This window comes from Esox lucius, chromosome 7, assembly GCF_011004845.1.
Source record: "Esox lucius isolate fEsoLuc1 chromosome 7, fEsoLuc1.pri, whole genome shotgun sequence".
NCBI classification, from domain to species: Eukaryota; Metazoa; Chordata; class Actinopteri; order Esociformes; family Esocidae; genus Esox; species Esox lucius.
The window spans coordinates 43,928,695-43,952,994 of NC_047575.1; the positions used below are offsets into that span (position 1 = coordinate 43,928,695).

Sequence of the window (24,300 nt, forward strand, 5' to 3'; positions counted from 1 at the left end):
TGGAATCCGGAGTATGATTCATACTTACAGATCTGTATGACTTAAGGATCTCAGATCCTCTAGGGTACTGCTTTCTTTTCCCTTGATAAATGTCAGCATGTATATTACATAATTATGGATGGAATCCACTCCGTACTGCCATAGAAAAAGGCAGCTGAGCCGCACGAGCAGATTCTTCTTCTGAAAACAGATTGCACCTGTGAAGGGAAGTAGTAGTTAAAATATTAGGTTAATTGTCCCACCCCCAAAAAAATTGAATAAATGTTTTTCTTAGGAGAAACGTCTACTGAGTGATACTTCCGTCGGGGTTTGACTGAACCCAGTCTGTGTTCTGTTTCCTTCCCTCAGGAGTACACCATTGACATTTTCTTTGCCCAGACGTGGTACGACCGGAGGCTGAAGTTCAACAGCACCATGAAGGTGCTGCGTCTGAACAGCAACATGGTGGGCAAGATCTGGATCCCCGACACTTTCTTCCGCAATTCCAAGAAGGCCGACGCCCACTGGATAACCACTCCCAATCGCATGCTACGCATCTGGAACGATGGGCGGATCCTGTACACACTGCGGTGAGCTCGACGCTGTCTGACTGACACGATTTGGGAAAACGGTGACGGCCTCCAGTTGACTGTATCTGACGGGGACGGTCGTTATCCATCGGCGCTGTTATGATCTTTGGATCACGCTAATTATCCTGATTTGGTGCCCCGGGAGAGTAGCCCGAGCCAGGCAGTGTGATGTGGTCGGGTTTAGGCAACTCAGTGGTCTAGGACGAGCAGTAGCTACTGGCTCACTAAGGCTCCCTCACTCTGTTTAATGAGAGGATGAACTGTGGTGGGCCGGACTCCTCAACCCAGCAGTGATTGATGTTCTCCCAGAATGCATCCACAGTTCATTAATTCATTAGGGAGCTCCAGCTTCACCAGTGCCTAATTGTGTCATCCTAATGCTGAACATAATGATATGACAAAAGGAAGTGCTCGGATGGGTAATGTCATTATTAATGCCCATTTTGTCATTAAGAAGGTGTAATTAGTCTGACTTTTAAGTCCACTGAACGGTAGAGATCAGCGATGAGTGTTACCGAACGGAACGTGTTAGATGCTTTCTGACAACCTCAGCCAGCACAGCGGATGTAAGCTGTGGGTTGTTTCTGCATTGCAGGTTGACTATTGATGCCGAGTGCCAGCTTAAACTGAACAACTTTCCAATGGATGAGCACTCCTGTCCCCTGGAGTTTTCAAGCTGTAAGTCTGGCCATATGCTCTGAACTACCCCACCGTCTCCCTCACTCTGTCTCACACACACACACTCACACACCCACACCATCTCTCTCCACAGTCTCCACAGGCCCGCTTCTAACTGCACCAGCAGCGGTAGCCAATAACTAGCACCTCACCATGCTGATGAAGACATCAACACCGTGAACACACCGTGAAAAAATCATATTAGAGGGGGGACATTTAGATCAGATTCCACTGTGTTCCCTTGACAATGAAACATTGCATTTAGCGTGCAGCTTAACTGCTGTATCTGCGAAATACTGCATCCCAAAGATTCCTGAAATCGTTTGGCAGTTCTACTTCAGTTAAGTAACTGCGTTTGAAACAGTGTTGACCTTTGACTGATGTTAAAAAAACTGTTATGTTGAGCAATATTATAGACAAAAGTAAATGTGTTACTGTTAATGTAAAGTTTTGGAAGGCATTACTAGTGAGCTGTTAGTTATTAGACCGAGAGTACCAGTGACTGAATGTATTATGTACAGTAAAAAACTTTAGGATACTTACAATCCGTGGGCCCACAAAACAAAGCTAACCCACAAACTTTAACTTGTGTTGGCTAGCTTAACTGTTATACCAGTGGCTCCCCAATTATTTTTGTTTAAAATTAGACCTTAAAATATCAAATTAGCTCTTAATTGGTGCTAGCTCGTAATTGACAGCCTGTCCAAAGTAAAATATTAATATTTTTATTGACAATCTGTCAAATTATTAATTATGTTTGGTTATCTGGTGAATGGTCCGGAAATAGGAAAACATTAATGTACAATACGGAAGTGGCTAAAGTGAGCAATGCATCATGAAGCGAATACAGTGAAAGTGCAGGTGTTTTCTTAAGATTTTTACATTTCTTTCTAAACTATAAAGAGATCCAGTACAGTAGCCAGAGAGACAGGGCTGGTGAAAAAAAATCTATGTTCACTGTGAATGGGGGAGGGGTTTATTATAATTACCCTGTTAGGGAGCTGCTGATGCACCATGGGAGATTCCTAAATAGGTCCAGAGAAAAATAAAGAGTTGAAAAATAAGAGTTGAAGCCCTAAAAACAGAACAGGAAAACGCATTTAAAATTGATGAAAGCCAAGGATATGCATGAGCCTTCTTCAGTTGCAGTAAAGGCTGCAGCATATGCTTTTCATAATGTTCTGATAAAGAGAGCCACATGACGCAGTTTTACTGCCACCATTTTGTATAGTTCTCTTTGCCACCACGAAAAGAAATGTTGCATTAGAAATGTCAGCCACAGAGGCGTTCCTAGGATCACAATACATTAGGGGCTTAGAACCCCCCCCCCCGCCCCCCCCCCGGGACAGAAAGTACAGGGTTCTGAATGTACCTGAGGAAAATGTCAATGTACACGGTAGCGACCTACACTTCTAGATTGTCATCATGGGCGATCGGAATTATAGATGAGTAAATATGGGGCTATTTTTTAGTTTTTATTTTATTTTCTGGTCAATTTGAGATCCGGGCTGTTCATCAAAGATCGGGGTCTATAGCCCCGAACGCCCAGGCCTAACGACGCCACTGGTCAGCCACTAACGTGTCCTGAAAGAGTAGCCATGGAAGGGCCTTGGAAAGGATAGACTGAAAACAAAGACTACGACATTTACGTTGTACTGCGTATGAATCAAGATTCACATCACCGCCTTTCAATCTGAAATTAATATAGCAACCCTATTTAGCATGATGTACCATCAACAGAGACTTGAACAAAGATATTTCCTTAGTAGTGTCCAGTCATAATATAGTTGCACTTAGTTCATCACTTTCCATTGCAGTTGCCTTAACCCTAATTGGTCCAGAGTTACATTGCCACCAGGTAATGAAGGAGCTAACCCCTCTTCCTCCTCGGCATATCTAGACGGATACCCCAAAGAGGAGATTGTGTACAAATGGAAGAGAAGCTCCGTGGAGGTGGGAGACATCCGCTCGTGGAGGCTCTATCAGTTCTCCTTCGTCGGCCTGAGAAACACCAGCGACACCGTCAGCACCGTGTCAGGTATTCTCCCTCTTTCTCTCGCTTCCCAGAATGTGTGCTGGGGTTTTCCCAGGGAGTGCCCTATACCATCCTCCTCGGTTCTCAGGCACGTGCACACGCCCTGGCAAATTGACAGTCTTCCTATGCTGGTTTTTATCTGGGGCAGAAATGGGCTTGGCTGATGCGTTCGGTGGTCAGAGCAACAGGCATGGTTTTGTTGGCGTGACTGAATTATGTTTGGGGCCTGGGAATTACAGTTTCCCTATCTTGGTGCTGAAGACCTTTGCACTTATTTTGCAAATCAATTGTATGCAATTCTGTGCATATTATTATTGCTAATGGTCTAATGCCTTGTTATTAATACACTCCGCTTTCCAGGGTTACTGTAAAAAAAAAAAATCCTCTACAGTGAAGCTACAGTGCATCAAAGACTGGTTAGAGGTGGTTTTGAGTAGTTAAAGTTGAACGTTTATTATGTGTGGGGTGTGTTAGAAGTCTAGTCACTGTGATATTCTTTGGATAACAGCCTGACAGGGAGTTTTACGTTTGGCTCACACAAACAGGCATATATGGCCACTAAAAAAATATGTCTGCATAACTACAGGCCAAAGGACATGAATCAGAATGTTTAATCATTCATGTATAAAACCATATATAAAACCATTTAAGCAGTTACTTCCCCTAATGGACTACTATGGAAGAACAATAGGCTCTGTGCACAAGCGTATGGACGAACTTCCGCTTTAGCCAGATGTCGGCATATCTTTTTCCGGTTTACTTAAGGCAATCACCCGCGTCGCCCAAAATGTCAGTTTTTAGTAGATGTCTCCAAGACCTCCCTAAAATAAGCATTAGTGATGTCCATCAAATTGTTGATGCCTGGTCACCTGCTCCAACAAGCAAGTGGAACAAGGGATTCAAACTCTACGTATCGAGTTATCTGCACAACTACGAGGGTAAATAGTTTACTGTGGTGTGCCGGCCGGCTATCGGCTAAGCTAGTTAGCGACGTGTTCCTTTTTAGTGTAGTATTAGGCAGGACAATAGAACGCATAAAAATTCACCCTAGCCTCAAAAACGGCAAAAGAATGCTGGCTGAGCTGGAACGCTAGCGCATCCCCATAGCAAGTGAATTGAAACAAACCTTCGTTCAGCCTCTTCTAACCTGAATTAAGCTTAAAATTCCATAGCCTCAAAAAAGCACCAAAACAGGTCTCCTCTTTTATTTTACTACTGTAACCTCATTTCACAACGAAACTGAAAAATAACAACTGGCATAGGAAGTAAACATCTGGTCTTATACGATATTAATTGCGCTTAAACATGCGTTACGTGGAAGTATATAAAAAAATAAATTATAATAATAATTGCTTTTTCTGACTATTTCTAGTCTAGCGTTTGAAGTCATTGAATGACGCAAGCCATATTTTATTAAAAAGAAGACATTCTCCTGATTAAAATGATGCCCCACTTGTACCTTGAAACTTAAGATTCACGTACATTATATTTCTTTTTTCTCCGTACAACAGCATCACTCATCTTGTTGTGAGTTTAGGTGTTTACTAATGCGGATGAGTATTAGTAAGTAAACTGGAAACGGCAATGCAGACTTCTTGACAAAAGCGGAAGTTCGTCACTACGCTGGTGCACAGAGTCTATTGCTACACAGTGGAAACCTTATCAATTATCTTAAATGCAGCAATAGTTGTTTTGTTCCTTAAGGAAGGGAGTGCATATTAAGATCTTTGAAGACACTCGATTTATTTAGTTTTTTTACCTAATTGGCTATGGGTCAGTCTTGAATTAAGTTTAGATTTGGACATACATGTAAGAAAAAATTTACTTTGTTTTCCGAGATTAGGTTAAATCTTCTCATTTTAAATCACTTAATTTAATAGCTGAATCAATCAAACATATTCAGTGGATATAAAAAGTCTACACACCCCTGTTAAAATGCTAGGTTTTTGTGATGTAAAAGAATGAGACAAAGATAAATCACGTCAAAACCTATAATGACCTATAACGTGAACAATTCAATTGAAAAACAAACTGAAATCTTTGAGGGGGAAAAATGAAAAATAAAAACCTTACAATAACCTGGTTGCATAAGTGTGCGCACCCTCTTATAACTGGGGATGTGGCTGTGTTCAGAATTAACCAATCACATTCAAACTCATGTTAAGTAGAAGTAATTACACACCTGCCATCCTTTAAAGTGACTCTGATTAATCACAAATAAAGTTCAGCTGTTCTAATAAGATTTTCCTGACATTTTCTTAGTTGCATCTCAAAGCAGAAGCCATGGTCCGCAGAGATCTTCCAAAGCATCAGAGAAATCTCATTGTTGAAAGATATCAGTCAGGAAAAGGGTTCAAAAGAATTTCCAAAGCATTAGATATACCATGGACAGTCATCATCAAGTGGAGAAAATATGGCACAACAGAGACATTACCAAGAACTGGACGTCCCTCCAAAATTGATGAAAAGACTAGAAGAGAACTGGTTAGGGAGGTTTTCAAGAGGCCTACAGCAAGATTAAAGGAAATGCAGGAATTTCTGGCAAGTACTGGCTGTGTGCTACATGTGACAACCATCTCCCGTATTCTTCATATGAATCGGATATAGGGTTGGGTGGCAAGACAGAAGCCTTTTCTTACAAAGAAAAACATCCAAGCCTGGCTGAAGATTGCAAAAACAAACATCAAGTCTCCCAAAAGCACGTGGGAAAATTTGTTATGGTCTGATGAAACCAAGTTTGAACTTTTTGGCCATCACTCCAAAGGGTAGGTTTGGCGCAAAAACAACACTGCTTATCACCCAAGGAACACCATACCCACAGTGAAGCATGGTGGTGGCAGCATCATATTTTGGGGCTGTTTTTCTTCAGCTGGAACCGGTGCCTTAGTCAGGGTGGAGAGAATTATGAACAGTTCCAAATACCAGGCAATTTTGGCACAAATCCTTCAGGCGTCCATTAGAAAGCTGAAGAGGAAGTTCACCTTTCAGCACGACGACAACCCAAACCACACATCCAAATCCACAAAAGCATGGCTTCACCAGAAGATTAACGTTTTGGAATGGCCCAGTCAGAGCCCAGACCTGAATCCAATTGAACATCTGTGGGGTGATCTGAAGAGGGCTGTGTACAGGAGATGTCCTCACAATCTGACAGATTTGGAGCTTTTTTGCTAAGAAGAGTGGGCAAATATTGTCACGTCAAAATGTGCCATGCTAATAGACTCCTAACCAAAAAGACTGAGTGCTGTAATAAAATCAAAAGGTGCTTCAACAAAGTATTAGTTAAGGGTGTGCACACTTTTGCAACCAGGTTATTTTGAGTTTTTTACTTTGGCAAATATGTTAACAGTGGGACACCAGTGGTAACACCAATGTGTGATTTGACAAAGCGACCACATGTTTTACAGTAATTCAAAATAATGGTCATGCAGAATGGATGTTTTTTGTCTATATTGGGGCAGCGGATAGCATCAGGGTTAGAGCATCTGTTAATCAAAGGTTGTGAGGCTGAATCCAGCACAGCCAGAAGAGGACTGGTTACCCCTCTGAGCCTGGGTCCTCTCTAGGTTTCTTCCTAAAATTCGGCCTTCTTAGGGATTTTTTCCTAGCCACTGAAATTCTACACTACTGTTGTTTGCTCCTTGGGGTTTAAGGCCGGGTGTCTCTGTAAAGCACTTTGTGACAACTGCTGTTGTAAAAAGGGCTTTATAAATACATTTGATTGATTGATTGATTCCATGAGCCTGCATGTGGAGTGTCTTTCCTTCTGACCCTGAGCAAGGCAGTTGACCCTTATTACTCCCACAGCTGGTGCTATAGATGAAAATGTGTTCTTAGTCAATGTATGTGGTACAGAAGTTGATTAAAATATTCCAAACATTTAAGAATAAATCCCTAGCTCGTTAACCCTGAGGCATTTCTTGCTAAATTTATTCCTCAGTGTTCCTAAGATCTGCAGGTTCTTTTTTGTATTTGACATTCATTATCATTGGCTGATTTTCTGTTCACACAGGCAACCAAATATCAATTTCTTTGCTAACTGGTCTGTACCTGTTATATACAGCTCCAGAAGAAATTAAGAGACCACTGCACCTTTTTCTTTCCTTTCCCAAAAAGTCAAAAAGGAATGTTTTGAGTGAGGAACAGAAGTGTTCCATTTGATGTGGTTTCTTAATTTTAACCCTTATGTTCCACACTCAAAACCTTCCTTTTCAACTTTTTTAAAAAGGAAAGAAAAAGTTTATTCCTATATTTAGTTGAAAAATAGTACAAAGACAACATATCAAATGTTGAAACGGATAAAAAAAAAAAAAATGCAGAAAAAAACATGCCCATTTTCAATTTGATGCCAGCAACTTGTTTAAAAAAAGTAGGGACAGGGGCATGTTTAACAGTGTATTGCATCACAACTTTCACCAACGTTTATCTTGAAATTGTTGAAAGTTCACACCTTTTGGAGCAGATTATTTGAATGGGAAGCCACAGCTTGTCACATTGACCTGTCAGTAAATGCACACAGTATTAAGAGTCCTAGTACACTGATTTTATAAATGGTCGATTTGTATGTGAAGGCAGTTCACAAAATAGTCTCTGTCTGTCATGCATGGCTACCTGAACAGCTGTTGTCTTTTGTATTCACACTCTAGTCATCTATTCCTCTGAAAATACTCTTAAGTCAGTCATTGGAACAACTACTCAGAGTGAAATACTGATTGGATTTACGGCGATAAACTATAATCACACTGATTTAACAGGCAATAGATGTAGGTTGAGGACTATCTAGATTTTTTTTTTCTGTTATTTATCTTTACTTATTGGTTATGTAAACAAACAGCTGTTATGGTTCATGACAGTGGGAGTGAAGTGGTGTTTGCCTCAGTTTAAGATTCTAGAACAAACCAGCTGTTTCTCACTCCAAAGGCAGCTGGCTTTTTTCTACCGACACTATATTTTACCAGGTAAGTTGACACATTCTCGTTTACAGCAACGGCCTGGGGGGCAATCAGTGTTTGCTGCATTGTTCAGGGACAGAATAACAAATTGTTCACATTGTTAACACTGGGATTCGATCTAATTGCTGCCTGGTGTACCTGCCTACAGCGGCTTCCACTTTTTTTACTTGGCACTTTGCTAGTAGGTATCCACCAGGATTGGGTGTTCCACTGAAAGCCAGTAGTTTATTCTATAGCCACTGTTACAGCGTGCAGCCCAGAAATCAAAATGGAAATATTTCCTCCGTAACTCTTAATGAATCGAGTTGACACCTGTCAAAACAATTATTCTAGGGTACAGGGTCCTTTCACATATTGCTTGTGTGATGCTCCAATAATTTTTGACCCATAACAAGTATGGAATGTTTGTAATTCACAGAGATATTTCACTGACTAACAGCTACAATAGTGGTGAGTGACTGTAAAGATATTATGAATTTGAATTATGGTAATTATGCTTTTCTATCTAATTACTTTTATTGGGATCAGCCTTATTCATAAAACTAACTGATGTTCAAGATAATATTGTTTTATTCATTGTTACTAATTTATCTTTTGATGTTGATGCTACCATTGGTACAGTTGCCACATATTCATGTAAAGTAATGGGATATGAGTGATGAATCTATGAGGTAGTAGGATATTAGTGGTGAGTATATGAGCTGGTAGGATATGAGTGGTGAGTATATGAGTTATTGGGATATGAGTGGTGAGTATATGATCTAGTAGGATAAGAGTGGTGAGTATATGAGCTAGTATGATATGAGTGGTGAGTATATGATCTAGTTGGATATGAGTGGTGAGTATTCGAGTTATTGGGATATGAGTGGTGAGTATATGATCTAGTAGGATATGAGTGGTGAGTATTTGAGCTAGAAGGATATGAGTGGTGAGTATATCAGATAGTAGGATATGAGTGGTGACTATTTGAGTTATTGGGATATGAGTGGTGAGTATATGATCTAGTAGGATATGAGTGGTTAGTATTTGAGTTATTGGGATAGGAGTGGTGAGTATATGATTTAGTAGGATATGAGTGGTTAGTATTTGAGCTATTAGGATATGAGTGGTGAGTATATCAGCTAGTAGGTTAGACAGCTCTCTCCAACACCATCATCAAAACACCAAATAAATGAATATGAATTGGAAGAATGGTGTTCTATGCCTTCCTATATCAGATTTCCAGAGACTCATAGAACCCATGCCAAGGCGCATTTAATCTTTTCTGGCGGCTCGTGGTGGCCCAGCACCTTACTGAGACACTGTTGGTTTTTTTCTTTTCTGTGTTACGAGTGTGTGTATAGTTCCAGTAAATGCATCTATCTAGAAGTAGAGAGACAAGGGAGAGGTTTTTTGTCACGCGGTAACTGTTTGGAGGTGGTGAGCACTGTTTAGTTAATCTCTGTGGGACAGATGGACGGTTGCTGAGGTCTACACCACAAAACCATTCAGTAGCAGGATATTTTTGGATCTGATCGACCTGTACTGCCTCCCTACCCTCCACATGCCATAGGAATAAAATAAGTGACCAGTCAGGAGGAGTCAGGGATGATCATTTCTTCAGAACGCAAAATGATTTGTGGTTTACCTCTGCAGTAGGCAGACTCAGAGACAACCAGACAGCTACTGCAAGTGGCACATCCGCTGCAATGCCTTTGAGGATATCACTGTGATGTTGTCCTCCCAATGGAGATAGTGGGAGGCTTGAAACTTGATATGATGCAAGCGATATTTGAAGGCCAGTGCTACGTTGTCCTAATGTAAGACACTGACATGATGAAGAATATGGGATCAAATATGATAAGAGAAATTAATATCAAACAGGAATAGACTGTATATGACATTAAATATATACAGCATTTTAATATTATCAATGCCCTACTTTGTACTTGTAGAGGATTAGACAGTTGAACTGGAGCCTCATGATCCCAACAAATAACATCACTTTTATTTTCAAATTAAATATTGGTTTATCCTAAAAACATCGACCATTGCACCAAAATACATTGAAATGGTTTGGTTTGAGTTAATATGCTAACCAAAATACTGTAACAATTCAAAATGTTGTTTTATTTTAGTTTATTTTATTCAAAGTAACCACCCTTTGCCTTGATGACTGCTTTGCACACTCATGGCATTCTCTCAACCAGCTTAATGTGGTAGTCACATGGAATGCTTTTCCAACAGTGGACTATTGAAACTTAAAGGAGTTCCCACTTATGCTGAGCCCTTTTTGGTTGCTTGTCCTTGACTGCGGTCCACCTTATCCCAAACCATCTCAATTTGCTTGAGGTCGGGTAATTGTGGGGGCTGCACTGCATCCCTCTCTTTCTTGGTGAAGTAGCCCTTACACACCCTAGGGGTGTGTTTTGGGTCGTTGTCCTGTTGAGAAAAAAAATGTATAGTCCCACTAAGCGAAACCAGATGGGACGGCATATCTCTGCAGCATGCTGTGGAAGCCATGCTGGTTACATGTACCTTGAATTCTAAATAAATCACCCCCAGCAAAACACCCCCACACCATCACACCTCCTCTTCGATTATTCATGGTGGGAACCACAAGTGTGATCGTCTGTTCACCCACTACGCTCCCAAAGACAGAGCAGTTAGAACCAAAACTCTCAAATATGTAACCATTACACAAAAGGACAGCTTGAGACCGGTATAATGGCAATTTCTAATATTTTCTGGCCCAAGCAAGTTTCATCTTTTTATTGATTATTTGAGCTGTTCTTGCCATAAAATTGACTTCTACAATGTAGATATAATGATGTTCTTCTGTGCCCTACCTTGTCACAACAAATATGATTGGCACAAATGCTTTAAGAAGGAAGGACATTCCACAAATGTATTTTTAACAAGGCACACCTGTCAATGGTGACTACTCTAAGCTGGTTTATAGAATGCCAAGAGTGTGCAAAGCTGTCATTAAGGCAAAGGGTGCCTTTGAGAAGAATCTACAATATTATATGTTTTTTGATCTGTTAACATTTCTTTATTGTTACATGATTCCATAATTATTTTTATTATAATTATTATAAAAGCATATTTATACTCATAACAGGAGGCTACAGGTTTTTGTTCCAGCCCTTTCCCTCATTAAATACATTGTGGTCTAAATTGAAAACTTGCAAGACCTGAGGCTACATTTGTATTTTAGAATGAGCTAATATGTTAGCAAATTGGCATGATAATTAAATTGATAAATCTCTTTCTAACATTTTGATGTGGCACACTGCTGTATCGAATCTTAGGATATGGTGATTATCCTAGTGGCTGGCCAGTCCCCGAGATCTTATGCAGGGCATGAGGGCAGGACGGTCATTCAACAGGGAAAAAACTAAGAAATTCAAAGATTTGTATAAGGATTTAAACAAGCCAATTAACAATGTTTGAGAGAAATGTGCTTGATGTCCAAACAGAAAAAAAGTATTGTTAATGTCTCAAACCTGTTGATCAGTCAAAAACAAATACGGTTGATGAAATGTAATTTTGTTAAAACCACACACTCTTCCTTTTGATTTTCTAATAATGTTGTTCCTTTTTGTGCAGCCTGTGCAATTGTTTAATCTACAGCACAATGTGTGTAATAGAATGGATGAACAGTTGAACATGAATAAAAATTACATTTAAGTCTGTAGTGAAGTACTGTATGATGAGGGAAAACCACAAGAGATTACCCAAGGCTCACCCTTGTCCTTTGCCACACAGTGTGATGAAAAATTCACAGCACCTAATGAGGCAGCCAAACGTTTGACCCAGAGAACATAAAGACATTAGATCACTTTATTAGTGGGATTCATTGAGTACTGTATTTGTTGCAAAATTGGTGTCTCAGTGAGCCAGTACAGAGTTGGGTCAGTACAGAGTCGGCAGGGGACCTGGTTGTCTCAGCATAACTGATGAGCTATTTTAATCTTATTGCATTTTTCTTGAGATGTGCAAAAGAGATAGTATATGTGATAAAAAGAGAGCCAGCAAAATACGCAAACCATCTGCTGCTTTGCTGTGGCTGTTTGCTTTACAAGGAAGCCGTGTCTGCTTTGATTTGGTATTCTTCTGGTAACGTCAACAAGCTTCGTCCTTCACCGTGTCACATCACATCAATGCCCCAGGAGGGCCAAAAGTCTACCTGCCGAGCTCTGCTTCCCCTCAGCGTCCTGATGTAGCCCCCCTGCTGCTGTCCGCTGACAACCAAGGAACTAGGGCAGGCAGTCTGAGACTCTGAAACAGACGGCACACCCAGGGCTGTTCGTTGGAAAGTCATATCTTTGGATTAACTCCATCTGATGGGATTAGATGTTAAATCTGGGGTTGTGGTCGTTCGGAGACATGGATTTGGTCAAATATGTCCCTGTGTGCAGGGGATGAGGACTTGGCCTGGACGACCAGGATCCTCATCCTTTGGAGGATGATGAGGATTTGTTAATCCGATCTGACCTGTGCTCGGGGGTTTGTAGGTCCTTGCATATGTTTTACTCAGAGGTGGCGAGCAGGATCATTTCTATCCCCAAAATCTGGATGATCTTTATCTCTCTAGAAGACTGGATTCATGTCAGAAAGGGCAAGATCACTGCAGTTGAGAAACTAAGGTGATATGGTCTTTCTTCAGTCTTACGTAGAATTACAGCATGTTATCTTGACTGCAGTGCAGTTCAGGAAACATAACTTGGTATTTGAATCGGAAATGCAGGTGGTATTTATTGTTAAATAAAGGTAGGCCTATGTTTGTTAATGTTTTTTTCTGGTGACTTTATATAAGCAGTACCACAATATGTCCAGTAGAAGGTATAGGCTTTTTCACGTCTACATGTTTGTGCTTTAGCAGACATTCCCACCTATAGGCAGTGGCATTTTTATATGTAAAAAACTGGTGGGGCACAAACCATTTAAAAATATAGGATACATACCAGTAAAGCTACAAAACTCCCTCATGCTACTGATGTGTTTATTTAACACATCAACAAACAGCGTGGCTTCACAAAACACTTAACGACAGAGCGGCGTGCTTCTACAAGGTGTTGTAGTACACATACTGGAGAGAGAGAGACCTTGTGTAATTGCCCTCCTTCTCTCTCACACACACACATGTAAAATTATCACGGTCACATTTACGAACCTAAATTAGGAATGCAACCAAGCTCAGAACCAGTGTGCCTACCGGGCCATACACGAACAGCAATGAGCTGAACACCACTGAAGGCCACAACGAAGCGGAGTGACAACTTTTTAGGGATACAGATCCATTCTATGACAACAACCTTATAGATAACCATGGACACAAATCTATTTCAATCGATCCAGCACAAAAATATGACCAATGCACGGACCAGCACCACAAAGGCAGGATGATAAAATATGCTTTCACTCACCAAGGCTGAGGGCTCACTTGAAGAGAAAGGTGGCATGGCGGTTCTTCCTCTGGGCAAACTTTTCTATGACTTTGGGAATGAAGTCATGTAGCTGCTGAATTAGCTGGCTTTCGATGGACAACATGGCCAATGCGTTGAGTCGCGGCTGTCCCATGGTATTGAGAGTGAAGGTTTTTACCCCCTTCAATGTGGAAAAGTTCCTCTCTGACTCGGATGTCGTCATAGGTGTTGTTATGATAATTTTCAGCAGAGTGACGGTCTCAGCAAAAGCCTCCTCTAGATTGTTCTCATGGATGGATCTTAACAGAGACAGGGCCGTCTTACCAGTGTGAAGCTCAGTGTGGCGGCACAGAGTGGTCAGCTCAGACGTCAACTTTTCCTCGTTTCCTAGAGGCCATAGTTTAACCACACAGTCAAGCTCAGATGTAGGGAATGCCAGGACACATTTTGGGAAGAGCGAGCTGTTAACCAGCTTGGCGACGATCAGGTGGTCACTTTGTGAAAACCTCTGCTCCACCTGGGAGATGACTGTGTCGCATGCCTCCTTCATCATCTGCGCTGTGTTGGTTACTCGTCGGCCTGGGTCGTCTGTTCCATCGTGAACCATGGCAGCCCATTCATCAGTTTGTTTCCACATATTCTGGACATTCTCCTTGAAACGAGTGAGCACACTGTTAATCCCAGATGCATTGATGCTCCGTTTTTGCAGAGTGTTATATAAAACATCAACTTCTGGCATGAGGAAGAAAAAAAAGTTCAGCAGCTGCAGAAAGGCTTGGTCCTGGAGTTTTTTTTACAGGCCGTATGCCTCACTTATGGTGGCCTCATCCCATCCTGGTTGTGTGTGTTTGTCCTCCATACACAGAAGCAGCGCAGCGCGGTTTTCCGGAACTGCAGTGACAGTTCTACTTTTAAAGTGGGTGGCAATGGAATTTGTCTCTGTGTTGCCTCAGCAAGTGCCGCAACACGTTTTGGAGCACCAGAGAAAAAGGTGGCAAAAGCAGTTAAATCTGCAAAAAACACCTTCAGGATGCTCATCCTTGCTGAACAAAGTTGCTGCAAGGTCAGGTTCAGCTAATGAGCATAGCAGTGAACAAACTGGGCATGTCTAGGTTATGTCTCTTTCATTAGCAAATGTACCTTTCGGATGTTTCCACTCATTACAGCCACACCATCATAAGTCTGAGCGATCAGCTTTTCTCCCAGCTTCAGTGGTTCCAGCACACCAGCATTCCAGTTTTATCTTTGACTTCCACAAACTCCAAAAACCTCTCTGTCACTGTATTGTCAGGCAACATGTGTCGCAACACAACCACCATTTGTGATTTACAGGAGACATCAGTTGTCTCATCTGCCTGTATGGCAACAAATGATGTCTCGTCCACTTGCTTGGCTATCTCCTCCCTGTACACTTCATACATACAGTCTAACAGTTAATTTTGTACAGTGCTAGATGTCCCTTTGAAGATGGGCTGAGCGTCATAGTGCCTCTGAAGTTTCGAATCGCCCTCAGACACAGTCTCGAAAATGTATCAGAATATTACAGGATAACTCCTCGTGATGGCAATGCGTTTTCACATTTCCCACACAGTTTAAATCATGTTATGATCCGACTGAGAACGTACCTGTTTTCCACCACCTGTTTGTTATGCTGCTCAATGGAGCGCCTGTATGCACTGTCAACTTGGGCTGCGACATTTACCCTTCCAAGTAAGCCCAATGTCACAGCATTGTCCAGATGACTCCCGCTGCTCTCATGTTTTGCAATCCTCTCAGAAAGATGTTTCAAATCTTTCTAACCTGTCCTCGACCAAGTACCATCTCCCTCCACCAAATAGCAGACATTGAAAACAGAAGAATGCCTTCTTTTGTGTGCTAACCGTTAGCCACTTTTTCTTCAAAAACCACTCCACATTTAACCCGTGGTTTCTTTTACCAGCAGTTTGAGTGATGACAATATCCCGTGGCTGATGGGCACCAAGTCTCTTTACTTCAAGTTTCTCCTCCAAATTAAGGGTTTCAAACCGGTGCTTGAATATGAAATCCACTTTATTAATTTCTTCAAGTTATCTGGCATTTGTGAAGCTAACAAGCTAGCTAAAACAATCTACCCTCCTCGCTGTTCTTGTCGACTAATGTTGGCGCCAGACAGACAGCCAATCAGGTCTGAAATACAAAATTACGCTGTAGTGGAGCTACTGGCTGTTAGGCCCACTTGGCATCAAATTCCTGTGATCTACATTGATCACGCTAACATTCTGAGCATGCGTATTCATATTTTCACACGTACAATGTACATTGCATTCCGAGAGAGGGGCTAGCCCCACATTCACGCTTATGGCCTACTACTGCGAACTTGAATCGGCAGAACGCAGTCTGAAGCAGCAAGGCAGGGACCAATGAACATGAAATAAAATCCTAACACAAATGATACACACTTCAGGACGATGCTATATTCATAGATAATAAATGATAGGAAGTAATCTTCGAGAAATAAAAAAAAAAATTTGCCCTGCCCCTAATGACCCTGCCTATAGGTGAAGTGAATACATGCCTTTTCTTTTTCCTACTGGTTCCCCCGTGACTGCTGAACTCACAACCCTAGCATTGAAGGCGCCGTGCTCTAGCAAATGAGCTATATAGGACTAACAAACAACTGGTCCTTTCCGATTATTTTCTGGGCAAACCGACTCATAAAGGACGGCTTTATCTGATCTTGGATGGCAAAACGGTGGATTGCGGAATCCAGTTTATTTTGATCCCATAGATTTTTTGGTTGTCAAAAACTTTCTTTCTGGCTAAACAAAATATTCTACTATAAATCCCTCAGAAATGTGGGCTGAACAAAATGTTGTACCGTTAACCCTCTTCCATACCCGGGTAAAATGGATTCACAGTTAACCCTTTAGCAACAGAGTTAATTTTTGCCCGACTCTGCTGCACCCGTCTGGTAGGCTGCTCCAGAGATCTGAGACTGCAGCAGGCTGAGAGATGGGGAGAGGAGGGAGAGGAAAACAGGAATCGAGGAGCGTGAGCAGAAGAGACTTGGGGGATTTGGAGTAACATGGGAATTGGACCGTGTTCATTTCTTCCGTATAATTTGTCAGTTTGTGGACATTTTCTTCCATAGGTGTCTTTCTTTCACCTGGATCCACATCCGTTCATGTAATGCAATTAAATGATGAGCAATCCTTAACTCACTTCTGTGGAATACTGCAGTCCCTCCTTTAAAGGCCAAGTTTTAAGTGTTGATGTCTCAGGCCTACAAAGACGGAAAAATACATCTACATGCTCTGAGTCAATGGATGTGATTAGCTAGGGCTATCCCCTAAAAAAAAGTTTTAAAAAATCATAATATTTTTCAATTTCTGTTTTCTACATTTTCCCATCTTTAATATGAATTAAAAAAAAATGTATATTATAGTTGTTAGCTGAATAGCATATGGTTAATTTATAATTTTTTTGGTGAATGTGTTTTCACGTTGTGGTTTTCTGTGCAAGTGCTATTCTTAGAGTGACCTTCTAGATGCTGTGGCGTGCGGCTCTGTTGTCTGTGTGCGTCGGCCTGTGTGATTTAGCTGGAGCCGAGAGAGCCCCGGGACACATCATCCTCCTCCTCCGATTATGGAGCCCCACAGTTTGCAGATGAGCGCTTGACAGGGGAAATCTGGAGGCATTGTGGATGAAAGGAAGTGGCCGGGATGAGGGCCGAGCAGTGCACACAGGCCACGCGCCTCCATAACCGTGCACGCTTTAGCCATACAGCGGTGCATGTGCAATCGTCCTCTCCCCTCTTTAGCCCCTCAGTCCTGCACATGGGAACCGGCAGACCAACAAAGGAAACTAACAGCAACCGCTCCGGTATAACCTGCCACAGAGAGCACTGACCAGTTTACGGCCTTCCCCCATTAAATTCTAATGAATGTATAATAGGGTTTTCATTTTTGTAAAGAAGCAGTCTGGGACTTTTCCGATTAACAATATATATTTTGATAATCTCCCATTTCGGGCTGGTAGTGTAATATGCTATTTATATGTGCATAATCTATAAGTAAAATCACTGTCCTACCTAAGCTAGCTATTAAATCCCAAGTTTAAAAATATGTGGTTTTGATGACATCTGGCACAAATCTGCCAATGAATTACTTAGAAGTCAGTTTTCGGGGAAACCTTTTTTCGCTCGATAGTGGCACTTTTACAATCAGTGACCAAAAATTGCGGACTGCATCACAAGTCATTGACTCTTTGTTTTTTGTATTGCCGTTGCTAGATAGCTGGATGGAAATCTTTGGATTCATCAGGAGTGTTAGTAGTATTTTCCTGTAATTCTAACATAGGATATTTTCTGTGGCAATCCACTTGGGGTGAAAAGAATTTGTGGTGATATAGTGACTCTGTGGGGAGGTCTGGGAATCATCCCAGGGACAGTGTGGTAATGGCCTTGCAACAGGTTCAATAGAAGTAATCAAAAACAGATTAAGGGGAGACCATGTCAGACTGTTTTATAAGATTACCAATAAAACGTGATCGCTTACAGTCACCCTTTTATAGGGCAGTGGACTCAATTGAGTTAAAAGGAAAACAGAACAATGTGCAGGCAGTCTGTTATTGTTGGCTAAACATTTTCCATGTATAACACAAGTGAATGAAATATACTGCTCTGGAAAAAATTGAGGGACCACTGCACCTTTTTCTTTCCTTTGAGTAAGGCACAGAAGCGTTCGATTTGCAGTGGTCTATTAATTTTAAACCTTCTGTTCCTCACTCAAAACCATCCTTTTCAACTTTTTTGGAAAGGAAAGAAAAAGGTGCAGTGGTCTTAAATTTTTTTCCGGAGCTGTATATTTATTTATTTCTACACCACCATTCAGAAGTTTGGGGTCACTTAGAAATGTCCTATTTTTCCATGAAAGCATACATTAAATTAGATCTAATAAGATATATATCGAAAGGAATAGGAAATATAGTAATTTACAAGGTTAGAAATAATGATTTTAAAATGAAATAATAATTGTGTCCTTCAAACTTTGCTTTTGTTAAAGAATCCTCCATTTGCAGCAATTACTGCCTTGCAGACCTTTGGCATTTCGGGTTATTAATTTGTTGAGGTAATCTGAAGAGATTTCCCCCGATGCTTCCTGAAGCACCTCCCACAAGTTGGATTGGCTTGATGGGCACTTACATAACGGTCAAGCTGCTCCCACAGCAGCTCAATAGGTTTGAGGTCCGGCAACTGTGCTGGTTACTCCATTATACAGAATACCAGCTGACTTAAATAGTTCTTGCATAGTTCTTTAAAGTGAATAGTATACAGCATTGTATGAGATCTTCTGTTATTTGGCAATCTCTGGCATAAAATAGCCTTAATTTCTCATTTTGAGTTTCAGAAGAATTTTGAGCCTGTAATTGAACCCACAATTGCTGATGCTCCAAATGCTCAACCTGTCTATAGATGGCCAGATGTATTGCTTCATTAATCAGCACAACCGTTTTCAGCTGTGATAATTTAATTGCAAATTTTCTAATGATCGATTAGCCTTTTAAAATAAAACATTTTGGATTAGCACACATAACCTGCCCTTGGAACACAGCACTGATGGTTGCTGATAATGGGCCTCTGTACGCCTGTGTAGATATTCCATTAAAATCTGCCGTTTCTGGCTATTTCCAACATTAACATTGTCTACACTGTATTTCTGATCAATTTGATGCCATTTTAATAGACAAAAAAAAGACATTTCAAAGCGGTCCCAAACGTTTGAATGGTAGCGTATTTCCATGTAGCACAGTATTTGATGTTCACCTTTTGAGATGAAAACAGTGGTTAGGTAATGGCAATAATGTGTTTTTCACCTTTATCACGATCATCCTCTCTGATCTCCAAGTACCTTGCAGTTTGTTTGAAAAGGGTTACACAGCATACAACCAATTTACCAAGGCGGTGTTCCCATTATAGGAGCAGGTCTTTGAGCCGCCGTCTTCCTTCTGGGTGATGATGAGGAGTGGTAGTGGGGGCTGCTGGGAGGACAGTGAGTCAGGCACTATCCCCTCTGCAGTTTTGTAGACTAGTACTGTGTTTTTCTCCCTTCCTATGCAGCATGTGACCATCTAATAAGACCGTAATTAACACCTGGACAACGACACTCCTGATGAGCTTAAGAAAAGAGATTTGGATTGGGGAAATAACTGCTTGTTTTTTCTCCCCATTGATATACGACCTGCATATTAAGAGCTCCTGCGGCGCCAGAGAAAAGGATCAAGCGAAACACAGGGAGAGGCGGGTATCGAAACGGAAAGAGAGAGGAAAGAGAGAGGGAGTAAAACCCTTAGAGGTGGTGTAGAGAGAAACAGGAAAATAGACAGAAAAAGTTTATACCGCTTGCACAGTTCTTACACATTTCTGCCCTTAAAATGTATTCGAAAAGGGATTCAGTTGGATTATTTTCCTACTGATCCACACAGCTCATTAAACATGTATCAAGTGAAACATTAATATGAAACATTTAAAGGAAAAGATTGCGTGTGCTAAAACTGAAAAAGTCTTGATTGCGTGTCTTCATAAGCCAGAGTTAATAGTTGATGGAAGCAATTCTGACCATAATTAGAGCTGTGAAAGATTTTCAGTAATATTGTATCAACTATGCACAACTCTTAAATCAACATACAGTATAGCCATAGTTTTATTGGAATTAAATAATATTCCATCAATAATTCCATCAATATATATAGTAATAATGTGTTGACCCAGCAATTTGTTTTCGTCGTTCAGCCGATTAATGATGTGACTCTTTAAAAAAAATCATAAGCCCCTCTTTTCCTGAGCAGTTGTTGTTCTCTCAAAGTTTATTTAAGAAGGTTGGCCAGATCCACAGTTCCTAGCACACTTGACCATACTCAAAGGGATATTTTTCATTTACATTTTAGTCATTTAGCAGACGCTCTTATCAAGAGCAGCTTTCAGTAAGTGTGTACATTTTAAAAGAGCTAGTTGAAACAACCACACAGTTTAGTAGTAAGTGCGTTCTAATAATTTAATGAGTTTTCAGCAAAGGTCAGGGCTGGAAAGAAGACCATACAAATAATAAACCTGAAACGTTAACAAACAACAACAGGCAGGGATGGTGGCAGAGTGAAAGCACTCTATGAAAAGAGTACTTGAGTTTTCGTATGTTTTTCTGGAGATAGCTAGAAACTACCCTCCGAGGGTAGCTGGTCCCACCATTGAGGTGCGAAGACGGAGAAGAGTTTTGACTACGTGGATCGGGAACTGCCCCAAAGGGACGGGACTCCCAAGAGCCCAGAAATGGCTGAACAAAGAGCCAGGGATGCGATTTAGGGTTTACGCATCGCCTGTCTAAGATGTATCTCCCACATGCTTTTCAAGGTGACTGGTGGCTCTGACGTTGAATCATGGTTAGACATTCACCATCTTTTGGACAGACTTTACAGACAGGCTTCTTTTTAAATCAGAAGAAGTTGCGGACGTTTTTAAAGATGATCTAAAAAAATAAAAAACAGGACCATTGGAGAAAAAGTAGCTCCCTAGCAGGTGGAGTTATCAGTGCTGATTAGCAGAAGAGACTCTTTGCTTCGTAAGCCCCATTAATTATTTGCCGTTTATCTTATTTTGAGGACTTCTGTAATCAAGACTTAATATTTATAATTAATTTCAGAAAATGAACAGTTTTTTTGTTGAATAAGAAAATGTGGAGTAGGCTCAGTAGAATGGTTTTAGATTTTACATTAAAGGCAGCAACATATGAAACCTGTGCAGGGGTGTTTACTCTCTAGGTGAGGCACCGTTGACTGAAACGCACTCCAGCATCCTGAAGTCACACATCACATCATATTATGAGAATATGAAGCCCATTAGTATCATAACATGAAATTCTAAATAGTTTTGACTTTCCCCTGATTCTCTCCCTCACTTTACGGAGTGTAAACTGCAGCGTACCATGCCGGCACACGTCATGGAAATAAACTGGGACACGGGAACGCACCGAGCGGAAATTAAATCAGCCGATTTGTGAGTCCGCGACGTTGTGGGGCCGTGCGACAGTTGTTAGTTGCTGGCACTGGAAAGAGGCTGCGAGGTGAGGAGAGGGTGTAGTGTATAAACAGGCCGGGCTGTCAGCAAGCTGTCTGTTGGCCTGGTCCCCAGTGTCTGCTGGGAGATCTGCACTGGGGACGGTCAAGGGGCCAGAGCAGCCCAGCTGGTGCACACTTTAATATCACTTAATAGTCACTGCTCTGCCCCCCCCCCCACCACCACCACCCCCCCACACATATAATTAACAGCAGGTTGGGTCTTGAGCTGAGGAGTCAATGCCACTTTGACGAGCAGTATGTGGGAGGAGCCAAGTCACAGAGTTCACAATGAAATTGTTGAGTAATGCAAAGTCTTCCCTGAGAGCTCAGTAAATCCGGAAGAAAATGTCTCTCACCAGTCAGTAACGTTCGGTACACCTCGAGTCCACAGGCTAGTCAAGGAACGGAGGAGGACGAGGGGGGGCGTCCTGGTGTAACTATGACTAGAATCTGCTTGGCTAGTTGATTACATCCTCGTGTAATGTTTACTACCACAGGACGTTGATGTGAGGTACTTCTACTCTACATAATACTGCATGCTAGCCCTTCATGGAACCCCGAGCGAGCTCATTTAATATTTATGTGGCTATATATTTGATGTCAGATCACTTAGACTGCAGGCGATAAGAGGATTACCGAACTTGCTTCCACAACAGTGTTAAATGGTACACTTCATGAATATATCTTTGACACAAGGCCACCGCGCCACATCTAAGCTGCTGTGACGGTGTAAGCAATTTTGCACCTTTCCCATGTCCAAATGAAACATTCTCAGCTTCTTCTGAACCCTTCGCAAAGGCACTCCTTAGCTTCTTAACTCTGGAGCCCTGCCCAGAGAAATGATTGCTATGACAACAGGACCAATGACTGAGGCCTTTCTCTCTCAAGAATCTGATGTCCTGTCATTTATATTTTAGAATATGTCTCTATCCTTCTCTCTCTCTCTCTCTTTCCATGTCTGTCTCTCTTTCTCCCTCCATCCCTCTCTCCCTTCTGCCTCCTGTCTGTATATCTGTCTGTCTACATTGCTTGGTAGTACTATAATTGTACTGACCCACTGCCGTTTGTTTTTGAGTCTGGCTGGAAAGCCTGTCTTAATTGCACTGGTTGTTGCATATCTCTTAGCTAGAGTAATGGTGGATCTACTTCCTGCTGAAGCACTAGGTCCCCCACCCACCTGGGCCTTGGCTTGCTGTCATTAATTTGATCTTTTTGGATTGCAGATTGTTTTATTTTTCCCAACACATGTGGGATTACAGTTTGCTCATCAGCACTCCGATTGTTCTGCAAGGGGGATAAGTCCCCCCTAAACTCGTTCAAATGGGTAGCAAGCGCAGGCAGATAAGGACATAAATATATTAGATATGGGGAGTTGGGACTGAATTGAAACTGACTGGATTGGGATTTAAAACGGGACAATTATCTGGGTTACATAAGTGTTGTGAATCTCATCTCATACGATGTAATGACTTTATTTTTTTTTCCTTCATGTGAGTGACTTGAAATTAAATGAGGAGGTGGACTGCATGTCTCTGAACATAAATAATATTTCTTAATGTTGATGCATTCATCAGCAGATAGTATCCAATATGATATATAACGATGTTTCCATTGTGAGAGTGTACGCGGGATGAAAAGAAACACTGTTTACTGGTGATGTAATCCCAACTGGCAGTAAACTGATTACTCAATTCCTCTGGATCATTTGCCGAGCTCAATATCCATCTATATTTCTCCACCGTCAAGATATCACACGTTGTTCTTTTCTCTTAGGGAATCTTCAGACCTGAGAATGGCTGGCACTCTGTTCCCTGAATAAGTCATTCCCCCTCTCATGGGTTTCAGTTACAACCCTGGACACTGTAACTGCCGTGCTCCAACTCCCCTGTGAACTGACCCCACAAGGCTAGCGGTTGCCGTCCCCTCTCATAGACTGGGGTCGATGTCCACTCGTCCAGCCGGCCCCTGACAGCCAAGCCCAGGCCAAAGCAGGACATCCTAGGACTTCTTCTCGGCTGCTGCCTCTGACTGTGGGATGGTCCGCATGTGCCTCAGATCCCAGGCCGCCTGCCTCTGACCGTGGGACGGTCGACATGTGCCTCAGATCCCAGGCCGCCTGCCTCTGACCGTGGGACGGTCGACATGTGCCTCAGATCCCAGGCCGCCTGCCTCTGACCGTGGGATGGTCGACATGTGCCTCAGATCCAAGGCCGCCTGTCTCTGTCACGCCAGTTAACAGTCATACCAGGAGATGACATTCTCCCGTGGCAGCAACTTTTCTCCTGGTCTGCAACCCAACCTGGGATTACCGTATTCTCTCTCAACGAGACAGTCAACCCCCAGCAATATGCAGCCAGCGACATTCTTGGGAGTGATGTTTCAGCATTTCCTCCCCTCATCCAAAGACAATATATTTTTTCATCTTAAAAGGACAATTGAGCTGCTTATTTAACGGTGTAATCTGGTTGAAGCTGGATCTGGGAGGGTGGGAGCACGAGCCTGGATCTGGGAGGGTGGGAACATGAGCAGACAGAGGCCTGTGTTGTGTGAATTATTCCATTCAGACG

The 24,300-nt window shown here is 41.8% G+C and overlaps 1 protein-coding gene across 4 annotated transcripts in view; it reads left to right on the forward strand.

Annotated features, from left to right (window-relative positions):
- Nucleotides 1-24,300, forward strand: part of gabrg2 (gamma-aminobutyric acid type A receptor subunit gamma2) — a 57,354-nt gene that overhangs the window by 20,309 nt on the left and 12,745 nt on the right. For all 4 annotated transcript variants that reach the window (XM_010871093.3, XM_020047817.2, XM_010871091.3 and 1 more), the window contains exons 4-6: nt 349-569; nt 1,165-1,247; nt 3,148-3,285. In XM_010871093.3, the coding sequence (XP_010869395.1) occupies nt 349-569; nt 1,165-1,247; nt 3,148-3,285 (442 nt within the window). The remainder of the gene's footprint in view (nt 1-348; nt 570-1,164; nt 1,248-3,147; nt 3,286-24,300) is intronic.